Source organism: Pseudorasbora parva, chromosome 11, assembly GCF_024679245.1.
Source record: "Pseudorasbora parva isolate DD20220531a chromosome 11, ASM2467924v1, whole genome shotgun sequence".
NCBI lineage: Eukaryota > Metazoa > Chordata > Actinopteri > Cypriniformes > Gobionidae > Pseudorasbora > Pseudorasbora parva.
Window position 1 is genome coordinate 27,755,204 of NC_090182.1, and position 12,623 is coordinate 27,767,826.

Consider the following 12,623-nt stretch of genomic DNA (forward strand, 5'->3'; position numbering starts at 1 on the left):
CTTCACCTAGTGCAAAACCGCAGGCTGAGAGAACAGCTCTAGGGTACTGTGGAAAAAAAACCCTTTTGTATTGGAAATGAAGCAGATGTAACATTACTGTAACTTTAGCATGAAAGCCTCAAAGTAAAAAGTAATAGATTGCAGCTTATATGCAGCTGTGATTATAATCACAATGTGCTTTTATTTCTTGCAATGTGACTTTGGATTTGAATCTCACAATTGTAACAGTATTTTTACTCTAAAGCTGCAGGCTTGCATACTTTGGCACTATATGTGGCTTTTTTAATTGAGCAAATGTGATATAATTTGATATGCTTTTTGTTATGCATTCGAAATGCAATCAAAATGCCTTTTCCTGCCTGCTTTAATCGACACAAGCACGCACAGGAGACTAGCTATGTATTACATAGACAGGATCTATGTATTTCAGCCATTAAAAGCCTCTAGTTTTGTGCAATGCATCAAATGGAAATCGTTTGACGAAAGAAAGAAAGAAAGAAAGAAAGAAAGAAAGAAAGAAAGAAAGAAAGAAAGAAAGAAAGAAAGAAAGAAAGAAAGAAAGAAAGAAAGAAAGAAAGAAAGAAAGAAAGAAAACGTGTTTTGTGCAGGTTAGGGCAAGTGGTGTGAGCGCTTGAGGAAGATCAAGGTCAGAAGGTTATATTCAATCTTGCACTATGGCTCAAGACGCCATCACGACTGAAACACACCCAAGTATTTCTGGAATGTGTCCTGCCAAGACCCACCCTACAACAATCGGTCATTTTAACCCCTTTACACCGGAACAGGTAAGATTAGATACACATTTAGATTTAAGGAGTCATAATAAACAATACACGCTAAAAGAATTACCTAAACATGTGTACATGTGTTTGTACTTGCTTTGAGTGGCATAGTACATGTAGTGCAATTTAAGTGAACTGAGAAGGAATGCATATCCTCAAGACATGCCTGCCTTGACTGTCATCTGTTTGAGATACAGGTGTGTGCCAAGACATGCCCCGAATAAATGCTCTGTTAGCAGAAAGATTTGTCATTACATTAACATGGAAAGTATATTGCCCTTCTGTAATGAGCACGTATCAGACTCTTCACTCATAGATGTTGGTTTTGGACACACCATCTTTCCCTTTATCCCTGTGACGTCGGCACTAGGACCCCGCAGGGATGCGCAATATTGCGCCTCGGTTATTGGGATTAGACGACCTCAGTTTTGCACTACAGCAATCACCATTCAACGGAGAGTAAGTGTGCTGTCTGATATGCTGAAATAAGGACCTTCATAAGAAGCAGTTTTTCCAATGATAGCTGGCGGTTAAAAGGATTGTTTGAATGTTTTTGGCGGACCTGTCACGCGCTCCAGCACTTCAGTGTGGAGATGGGAGTAAACCTGGAGAATGGGATACCCGGTGAACTTCCTGAAGACGAATCTGTGATTTGGATTTAGACAAACCGCGATCATTATTAACAGAGATTGAAGTTAAGTATCCAACCTTTTATCTGAAACTGTTTTGTGTAATTTTCCCGGCCAGGCATCTCGCGTAAAGCTGGGGCGCACGGGTCGAACTCTGATGCTCTTGTTGGTTGTACATATATTTAGATTCACTTTTGATTAACTTTTTAGTCGGAATGCCTCTAAACATTACAATTTTCAACAAAGTAAACCATAAAAAAAAAAATATATATATATATATATATATATATATATATATATATATATATATATATATATATATATATATATATATATATATATATATATATATATATATTAATGGTTTACTTTATATATATATATTACTATATATAATTTAACGTACTTTCCCATAAAATGGTCAGTTTGTGTAGGTCTTTGAATACTATGCCCTGGCTGCCATTTCTGCAAGTGCATTGCAGTTGTTGGTTTGTACTGCGCGATGGGAAAGTGAGGGTAGGTAAACACAGTTTGTTTTCCTTGAATTTAACAACAACGCAAGGCGTGGATGGGGTTGGTTGGACATTCATTCAGGATGTGAAAGACAACAACAAAAAGAAGAGATTGGGGGTTTTCGGGACAAAGGGAATAGGAAACAGGTTGTGTCCAGAGAATTCCTCAGGTGTCACACATGGGTGTCCATGATGAATAGAGCAGAAGCAAATGATAATGTCCCTTTATATACTAGGACTTATCATGCCATTTGTATTATGTATATTAATGCGTCGAGCATTGATTTTTTTTTTTGTCCCCCAAACTATCAAAATAAACAGGCAAGGCATATTTTTGACAATCTAAAAAATCAAGGTTCACGTAAAACTTAAAGGTATAACACGTACCTTGGGTTTTTCGCGTATTCATATATATATACTTTTAGCCTGCACATATACCAAGCATAACAAAACAATTAAATACAATATAACATTACAATACTAATTACTGAGCCTAGCATGACACAAAATGAACCAAAAATTTTTATAACCAAAAGATTACAAAAAAGATAAACAAAGAACTTTGGTATAAAGGGACAGTTAGTAAACAAACTCTATTTATCCAGGCAGATGGGTATCAGATAAATCCAGAACAACTACTTTTAGATCGGGATAAGAGCCAGCAATGCCATTTTGGTTTCCTCAAAAACCTTTAAATGAAGAAAGAATATTTTTTCATCTTGAGTTTAATTTCATGCTTGCATATATGTTTGTGTTTGCTTTTAGGCTGCATACATCTTAGCCATGGTGCCTAACTGCGTGCTGGGTCTGGCCCATCCTTGCTGTATTGGCCTGCTGTTCTTACTTCTCCTGCCCAGCTCAGTTTCAGTGAGGGAACCTCTCCATCAGTCTCACGCCCACCTCCCCTCGCTGATACCTCATGCCACCCTACCGCTGTCCCGCTCCAGCTTCAGCGCCAAAGCTCAACTGGACCTCACCACTCACTGCAACGAGAGCTGCTACCACAAAGGAGAAGACATGGATAAAGAGCACCTAGCTTTCGAAACACTTTATGCAGATGGCTCCCGAACATTAACCACTGTTGACCTAGATGAAAATGACACTGAACTTCCTTCCAGGCAGCCCAAAGTAACTGTTCCCGGACATAAGCGGCTAAAACGGCAGATTTACGGTTCAGATGGGCGCTTCAACATCCGCGGTGACCACTTCCTTCTGGACTACCCGTTCTCCACAGCCGTCCGTATTTCTACCGGCTGCACTGGAGTTCTGGTGTCCCAGCAGCACGTCCTGACCGCAGCCCACTGCGTGCATGATGGGAAGGATTACGTCAAAGGAGCGAGGAAACTCAGAGTGGGCTTTCTGATCCCTCCGTCTGTTAACGGTACAAGGCCGGGTCAGGCTCCCGTGAAGAAACCCTTGGTGCGCTGGGTGAGGGTCAAACGGACCCGAGTTCCTAAAGGTTGGATTCAAGGTCCTCAAGAGGTCAGCATGGACTTTGACTATGCACTTCTAGAGTTGCGTTGGCCTCACCGACGTCCCTTCATGCGGCTGGCCGTGGCACCCACCTCGGACCATTTGGCTGGTAAACGCATCCACTTCTCTGGATTTGACAGTGACCGGCCCGGGGAGCTGGTGTACCGCTTTTGCCCGGTGGAGGATGAGTCCAATGATTTGATTTACCAGCACTGTGATGCCCGCCCAGGTGCGAGTGGCTCTGGTGTTTACGGACGTGTGTGGGACGATGCTTTGGAGCGCTGGGAGCGCAAGGTCTTCGGGATCTTCTCGGGCCACCAGTGGCTGGAAATCAATGGAGAGAATCGTGACTACAATGTGGCTGTTCGTTTCACTCCGCTGAAGTTTGCTCAGATCTGTTACTGGGTTCATGGAAATAAGGTGGACTGCAACCAGGACTGAAGACATGACAGAGGAATGGGATAATATAAAATCATGGACAAAATACGACATGCCTGATTGTGGAACCTGCACTTTACAGTCTTTTACGGGTGTGGCTACTGAATCTGAGACTTACGAAGGTCCATGGCTGGTAGATCGTTACCCACAGGCTTTGATCACTCAAATGGGTTGAGCTGGAACTTTATTTAACCACTACCTTTAGTTTTTGCTCGCTATACTGCCAACGTTACACATAGCTTTAGACTCTGAGGTTAACAATACCAGCAGATTTATCTTGTCAAGTCGATTTTCTCCACTACCTTGCAACCTTGCTTTGTTCAGATTTTACAAGCTTTAAACTGTTGTTTGCACTTTTATAAAATAGAATTAGGATGGAGGGTTTATTCTGATCCGACTAAAAGTAGAGGGAAATGGGTCAAGCTTCCTTAATTTCCATCCCTGAATATCAGCTGTCTTTTGGGCATACTACTTTTATTTTTTCTGAACTATGATTGGCATAATAACAAAATTGATGACGGGAGATGTAGTATGGGTGTTGTTACATTGAGAGTTATTAGAAATTTACACCATAGATTAAAAATCCTTAGTTAATTGTAATGCACAGCATCTGGATCTGTAACCCACGAATACAATTCACTCTTCTACAGTTACATACTCTTTTCCAAGATAGATGAAGACCTCAAATTGGTAACAGTATCTGTTTGTAAATAACTTTATGTTGGGTGTTGGATTAATATAAAAAACTGAACACACACTAAGAGAAAAGTTGTGGGGAAAATGTTGACTATAATTCTATTTTTAAAAAGCTTTTTATTTTAATAAACTAAATTGTGTCGTTTTTGCTTTTCTTTTCACTTCAAATGTATTTCTCAATGAGGACTTATTTCCTATAGAAGTGGTAATAATAGCAGATATGATGGTTTATTTAAAGTATTACAAACAACACTATCTATCTATCTATCTATCTATCTATCTATCTATCTATCTATCTATCTATCTATATATATATATATATATATATATATATATATATATATATATATATATATATATGAATGAGAGAGCGAGAGCTACTGAAAATGTAACACTGATACCCCCTGGTGGCTAGAAGAGGAAGACGTAAAAAAATACTACCAGAAAAAAAAAGATTTTGCCAGTCATTGCAGTTACACTTTTAAGCTTGTATTGTTTGTTTACAGTGAACAGTGTTGCAATAGCTACTAAAAGCATATTACAACCAAATACTGTAATACCGGTACGCCAGGCAAGGTGCACACTGCACAGACCGACAGTACAGCTCAGGAAGTTGGAAGGTTCGTTTTTTCTTCCCGTTATGGTTTTGAAATGAATCTCTACTGCCCTCCAATGGTTGACATGTGCACGTCATTCGTTGAGTCGTTCACAACATGGCTGAACAGTAAGTTCTCGCGGTTCAGTCAGTCAGGAGCGATGATACTGACGTGAATACATTATTCAGCAGTATTGCGGCTCAGCGATTTATTATAGCACAAATTGTACAGCAACATATTTCAAGGAACACACTGTTAACAGTTAATTGAAGTCAATCAATTTTACAGAAATCTCTGGTATTTTCGTGAAATAAATGTTAATACCGGTTTGTCATTATGTTCTCAATTACTTATACCCATCCTTAGGCTGTTTATGTCTGTAAACCTTGAGCCACTTTTAAATTCTAAACTTAATAGATGTACGACATACAGTACATGGCATGATATTTATTTTTGTCATTCAGTGTATTGGCCCCTGCAACTGGACACTTATACTATTAAGGTGTCTGTTCTTTTGTGTGTCCACAAAAAAAAAGAAGAAAGATTTAACAAAGTCTGTTAAGGAGTTTGTTTTAATGTAGTAGCACGTATTAATTGTCTCTAATTGTATTTGACATGCCATCATCTTCAAATACTAGTTTGTACAAGATGGATTTGCAATCATAGTAATTTCAGTACAAGCAGACATTTTTAGTATTCTCTTGTAGTCTACTGAACTACATTAACAGGCCACCCATCAATTCCATAGGGAGGATGACAAATCAAGCTTTGTTTCGATCCATTTGAAACAGTCAGGGCATAAACCATGCTGAACACTGATGAAACAAATGCAGAATCAACACAGAAATAAGCAAAAGCATATAAACCTATATAAAAGAGCAACTCAAGATTAAGAGCCAAATTAGATCCACCTTGGGGTGCAAAAAAAAGGCTACAGCCTTTACACAGATAATTTGCCAAACACGAAAGAAACAAAGCAGCTGTAACAGCAGAATTGTTTAGTGCTTTTTTTATTAGAGATAAGGAGACGATACAAAACATCCACTGACCAAGATCAATCAAAGCTCTGTACACAGGCTGCCCAAATATATCGCTCCCCATCTAAATTTCATACATGTCCATCAATCCACTCAATCCAATTCATCAACAGACCGCTCACCCACTAGGTCCCAGATTTTACAGATAGGAATGTGTACAATTTCTTGACACCAGTGCCATGGTTTGAATTACATTTGGAAATACTTAAATCAGATGGAATCAATAAAACAACTTGTGAGGTCAAAATGAAACAAATGGGGGGAAGGGGAGAGTAAACGGTGTTCCCAGAATGGTCCAATAACATTGTGATTCTGGAGTAAATTTTGCACTATACCTAGTCTCAACACACATACTTAGAAAAACTCAACTAGATGTTTGGCAAAAACAAAAAACAAAAATCTTAACAAACAGTATGTTGTATAGCTGAATTGTAACGGCTGCCGTCTCAGTCTTTCCTTTCAACAATCCAATGGAACTCAGAAAGAACAAAAACCTGCCAGTACACATTTACAGTTATATTACTTTGTTTTTATAATCATCATCCTTCATTTTTGTATTTTTAGGTCTTTTTTTTCTCTTTTATTTTTTGTTCATTGTATGTGAGACCTGGAATGACAGCCTACATCTTTCATCATGTGTGGAGTTTGGAAACTGTCACTTTTTGCCCCCTCCCACCCACATTAACCCACCCCGTGGCCCCACAAACGGTCGTGCTGGCCCACCTGCCCCACCCATGTTGGAATGAAAGGCTAACCCCTGAAATGTGTCAGCCTCAGTCAGACAGAGGATTCCCCTCAAGAGTGATCACCGATGATCCCCCAAGCTTCTCAGCAAGGGTCTTTCGGTCCTTGATATCTTCTAGACCGTTCACTTGCCACTCGTGCTTGATACCTGTGAAACAAGACAACAAAACTTTCACAGATCTCACAAATACATTTAGTTATAATACACATGGCATGATTTTATATTTATTTGTTATATACATTTTTTAAAAAAATGCATGTTTAAATGTAAAGTTTATTTTATAATCTAAATCCAAGTTGCATTTACATAATACTTAAATACATTTCTATTAAATACATTTATTAAACTACAATTAACACATTACATTTAGATACATTTTATAAATGTACATTTCTATTTCTTCCATGTTTTGATATAGACCGCATTACCTGTGAACTTCTTCTTAATGGCATCCTTGGAGCTGGCGTAGATCATCTTGCTTTTAAGAGGGGCACCATCTGGGGCCCTGGACAACAACACAAGAGATCAGATCATCTGTTTCACACAAGAATTAGACATCAGTGTCCAATCCTGTCACTGGATATCTAGCCTCCAGCAAAGTTCAGCTTCAACCATAATCAAAACCCTGAACAAGCTAATGAAGATCTTCAGGAACACTTGATAGTTACAGACAGGCCTGGAACTGAACTCTGCAGGAAGGCAGATCTGCAGAAACAGGACAGGGAACCCTTGGTTTCAATGAAGTATACTCATAGACTTGCCAGAAAATGAAAACCAGGTCCTCTTTCTTGGTCTCTTTAGTCTCATATGTGGCATCATAGAGAGCGTAGCGACAGTCATTGGGAGGAAGCATCTTGACAAACTTAAGGTAGGGATCGCCTTCATCTCCCTGCAGGATCTCCTGGCCCTCCTCCAAAACAATTTTCTTCTTGTCATCACTCAGGCAGAAAAGAACAGCCTTCTTCCTCTTGCGCTTCTCCTCCTCATTGGAACTAGCCTTACGGACCTTCATATCGTTGAAGACCGTCAACACATTCTCTTCCACTGTAACACCGGAGGCCTGCGAGAACACAAAACACACAGGATAAGGTCACATGGGGGGTCCGTCTGAATGGAGGGAAGTGACTGAGTTGATGAGCAAGGATGCATGAATGTGCGGGTGCAAAGTGAGAAGTGACTGAATGGGGTTTTGCAACAAACAGTCTTGTCTCATCTAGTTAGACGGGCTGCCCTTTAACAAAACTGAATACTTGGACCTCATTTGGCTGAATCCAAACTACTGGGCCAGCAGGTTTTGCAGTGCAAAAAAAACACTGACATGGGAGAAACAAGGACTGCATACTTCAAGGGCAGCGGAATAAGAGTTACAGTAAAATAACTTGTATAACATTATGGGTGAAAATTAAACAGTGATTTGGTTTAAACTCCCAACAAAAAAAACGAAATAGCAAGTCAAAGAAAAAGGGCAGTTTGAACAAGGCACCATTCTCTTTTGGTCACATGACTTTCCAGACATCAACACATTTGAACAGAGGGAAGGTTGAGCACTTCTTTAGAGTTGATCAAATTTAGACTGAGCATCTGATTTAAAGCAGGGCAATTAAATGTATAAAATTGGCCTTAGATATCATGAGCAATGCAGTACAAACCTGGTGTACAGCTTTAGATCACAAAACAATGATTCTTCTGTTAAAAATCAAAATGGCCTCAGCCACACTAGTCCCATGAACCTACTCAAGTCCTCTGATTTCCATTAGAAACAAGGATAAGTGACTAATGTTGCATTGCCATAACCAAACATTCCAGTTCATAAACTCAAAGCAATGAGAAAATCGTTTTAAAAGCAGGTAACCTGAACCTTTAGTTCTCCAACTTCATATTAGGACATGTGAAAAGGTGGACACGCACCCTTGCTGGGTAGAGTTTTGAGTGGCCCACTTACAGGAAACACGTCTAAAGGGTGGAACCTGGTTTGCTTAAGGTGTGAATGACAGGAATGCATTAAGACGCCTCATTACCTAACAAGATCACAAATAATGAAGAAAAAAGGGGGGCATTAATAGCCCAAAGGAGAATCAGGATTCCCACACCTTTAGACCAATGAATCAAGACTTTCAGTCTTTTATTACTACCATGTATATTTTCCATGATTTTAGGATCTTTTTTTAGCACGAAGACCTTTTAGACAAATGGATAAACATTTGTAGATAGTTCTAAGATAAATCCAACACGTTTTTTATTAAGAGGCTACATTTTTATTTCAGCTGTTTGATTTGAACGCGTAAACGCATATTCTGGATATCCGGCAAGCACCTTGACCCTTTAAGGGAAAACAAGGCATTCGCGCCCTCACATGTCATCTAGTGTCATAAATGAAGAGAAAAAGTCCAAAGTTTAAACAAAAGGACAATAATCCTGAGGGTGAATCAACCACGTTCACTGAGAAGTGAAACCCAGGGTTAGCACTGTGATACAGTAAGTGTGTGACGTCGTGGGTCCTCTAATGAAAAGAAAGTTACGTTAAATAAAGAAAGCGCGATATAACGCGTCGTCAGTCACATGACTCCTCACAGAAAGAGGGTGATTTTGGTTGTGGCCTATGACGTAGTAAATTGTCCTGACGACGAGGATACCGACACTGGTCGCACCGGAACCGGCATTTCCTTCAGCCTACACGCGGCACGAACGCAATTTCCCCTCAATTTCACAAGTGTTTTTGTGTCTACAGAAACAAGTCGACGAAAGCAGCAGCGGCTTAAATATTAAGAGGAAGCAAAGCATCTTCCACCAAATATCCAAAAGCACTGCACGTCATAACGTTACACAAGAAACGGCATGTGCTTAAAAACTATATACAATATGAAAATAAAACAAACACGTCGAGCAAAGATAAAGCGTCAGATACGCTACGAGTTACGTCCAACCAGGAAGAGTGTAGTCGTGCACACGTTGCCTGACGAGACGGAAATGCACAACTAACGGTTTTTAAACCTGGCTTCCTTCCCAACACATACATTTTATAATGTTTTACATAAAACCGTGCTGCAATCGACCTAAAACACGTTCCTAGTCGAGGTATCTTTTTTTGGTCAAAGAAATAAACCAACACCATCTGCGCATCAAGAATTAGGGTGGGGCCACGATTGCGGCGCTCGTGCAAGTGCTCCAAATATCCGCAAAATTAACGCGTCCTGAAGGCTGAAAGCGTAGTATAAACACGCGAGGATTCGACCTTTAAAGGGAATAATCTGCGTTTTCAAACAAGACCGCAGCCTCTCCGGTGCGTCAAATGCGAGCGATGGTGTTTCTGGCCGTGTTCAGACAAAGGACAGACTCAAGAAAGCGCTTCATCTGACAAAAGAAAAACGCAGTTAAACACACACGCTGTCAGCGGACATTGGTTTATTCACATCCACTCCTACTTTAACCGTGCGATCTAATAGAGTGCGGCGCGATGGGGCCTGTAGGTAACGTTAGTGATGAAAAGCAGTGAGGCCTTCCCTGGGCCTCGACTCGCGGAAATAAAGGAAGCTGAGTGGGGAAATGGCGCCAGTAGTTTTGGGTCTATTTTTTGCCAATCTCATCGCACCCGAAAAGCTTAAGGCCACGAACAATCAAAGCAATGAGAGTCGTAAGATTAACTGTATATATAAAATAAAAATGCTCAACGAACCCTGCCACAAGAGTCAATGAAACCCAGTTTGCGTTTTTCTAACAATTTACGGCACTTAACATAGCCTGCAGCTATAGTCGGCGGAGGCGTTAATTGACAGATTTGATTCACAGATTATGCATTCATATACACAACAAAAAGCCCACAGACTAGTAATTAAACTCTTCAAACACGTTGGAAATAGCCGTATATCGTATGATTGTTATTTAGCTGTAGACATACCATGGTTGTGTCTCTGTGCTAGTCGGCGTCTGGATAGGAATTGAATGAGCTGTGATGCAGTCCTTCGGTCTCGCACACTTGATACAACACTCGGGCGCGCCCTTTTGCGCGTGGCCGCGCAGCAGATGAGCGCGAGCGTCCATGTCACGCGCTTATGAGGTTTTATGGGAACTGTAGTATTCAGCTTCACACAAACAGTCGTGAACGCATTTAAAATATATTCATTGTTGTCAGTCAGTAGTACACTGGCACAAACTCATGGAAGCGTTTATATAAGGTTATGTGCATGTGCACTTTTACTAAGCACTTGTTATTAAAAATGTCAGGTATATTTTACAATATAATACTTTATAATGTCAGTTTTAACAGTATTTTAAGTGTTAATATATATATATATATATATATATATATATATATATATATATATATATATATATATATATATATATATATACAATCAAAAATAAATAAATAAAAAAAAAATATATATATACGTGTGTGTGTGTGTGTGTGTGTGTGTGTGATCATGATTTAATTAATTAATAATAATATGAGATATCAATATTTAACAAGACTATATTTCAATGCAAAAATCAACATATTTCATATATAAATAGGTTCGGGATATTCTTGTGATGGGGCTTTCTATCCTACTATGTGATAACGTGAAAGTGAAAGCTCTGTTATACTATTAATGCTGCACTGAAAACATATACTACACCGATTGCAATATTCGTTGGTGGCTCGTAGGGCGCTGCTGTCTGAGCCTTACCCTTTGTGTTTGTCTCTGCCCCTTTTTAAGGTTCGCTTAACTCGCTTCCAAATAAGGAAGCAAATGGTGACAGTCGTGAGCGCGCTTCAGCCAAAGCCGCGCACATCAGGCGGCTCGCGACTCCGATCGCCATATAAGGAAACAAGGACATTTCATTTCTATAGAAAAAAATTCACACAGCACGCGCTAGAGGGAGCGGTGTACAGCAGCAAAGACTAAAACTGCAAAGAGGGAAGAGCATATCCCACTGACCACAGAATAGCCTTATTATCTACAATTTGCAATGAACCAATGGCGTCCGAATTAATAGTTCCATTTACTCGCTTCAAACGAACATGTTCATTCGTAGTCTCTTTCAAATGAACGGCTGTTCAAAATGTGTCCGTGAATGAACGCATATGGTTCTCACCGAAATGTTTTCAGTTCAAATCAATGCTGACACCTAGCGTACAAAAGTTGACTAATCTTGACACTGCGGCCTCCATCTATATACAAAAAAACCCATGAGTGCTTAAATCTTTTTAGGGGTTTATATGTAAAGTGTATGTAACAGTAAAACTGATTTGCAGGGACAAAGAACGGTCCCTGTATCTAGTCTTTCACTTTCACATTATACGTGAAGTAAGAGGAATGTTATATGACATAAATTAAAACAGAAAGTAATAAGATGCAATAGTGCTCAGACCACTACAAAAACAGAATCAAATCAGGTGTTTACTAAAATGATGAACCCTCAAGCTTCTCAGCAAGAGCCTTTCGTTCATTGATATCTTCTATACCAGTCACTTGCCACTCGTTGCTTGATACCTGTGAAACAAGACAGAACAAAACACATCTTATTTACACAAAAAACTATCAATTATTTAAATTATAACAAACAACACTGCATGAATAACATATATAAACATATTATTTAAATTAGTTATACAATATAAACGCAACATTGTATTTATAATAGACTAGGCCTACATTTAAAACAAAATAAAAAATACACTCTCAGAAAAAAAGGTACAGTGCTGTCACTGGGGCGGTACCCTAAGGTACAAAA

At 39.4% G+C, this 12,623-nt stretch overlaps 2 protein-coding genes across 4 annotated transcripts; one reads left to right on the plus strand and one right to left on the minus strand.

The window, feature by feature from the left end:
* Positions 1-1,159: 1,159 nt before the first annotated feature.
* Positions 1,160-4,675, plus strand: prss23 (serine protease 23). Of its 3 annotated transcripts, none has more exons than XM_067456599.1 (2): positions 1,160-1,476; positions 2,689-4,675. In XM_067456599.1, exon 2 carries the CDS (start codon positions 2,707-2,709, stop codon positions 3,835-3,837), a length of 1,131 nt encoding a protein of 376 aa, XP_067312700.1. In that variant the 5' UTR covers positions 1,160-1,476; positions 2,689-2,706; the 3' UTR covers positions 3,838-4,675. The 3 variants fall into 3 exon arrangements, with proteins under 3 accessions (XP_067312700.1, XP_067312701.1, XP_067312702.1); XM_067456600.1 differs by having other exon boundaries at positions 1,179-1,241; XM_067456601.1 differs by lacking the exon at positions 1,160-1,476 and adding an exon at positions 1,904-1,927.
* Positions 4,676-6,120: 1,445 nt separating this feature from the next.
* cfl1 (cofilin 1) lies at positions 6,121-10,944 on the minus strand. Its single transcript, XM_067457696.1, has 4 exons — positions 10,804-10,944; positions 7,670-7,968; positions 7,337-7,413; positions 6,121-7,055 (listed from the first exon to the last, which is right to left on the minus strand). The coding sequence occupies exons 1-4, from the start codon at positions 10,804-10,806 to the stop codon at positions 6,937-6,939; spliced, it is 498 nt and encodes a 165-aa protein (XP_067313797.1). The 5' UTR covers positions 10,807-10,944; the 3' UTR covers positions 6,121-6,936.
* Between the last annotated feature and the right edge of the window lie 1,679 nt (positions 10,945-12,623).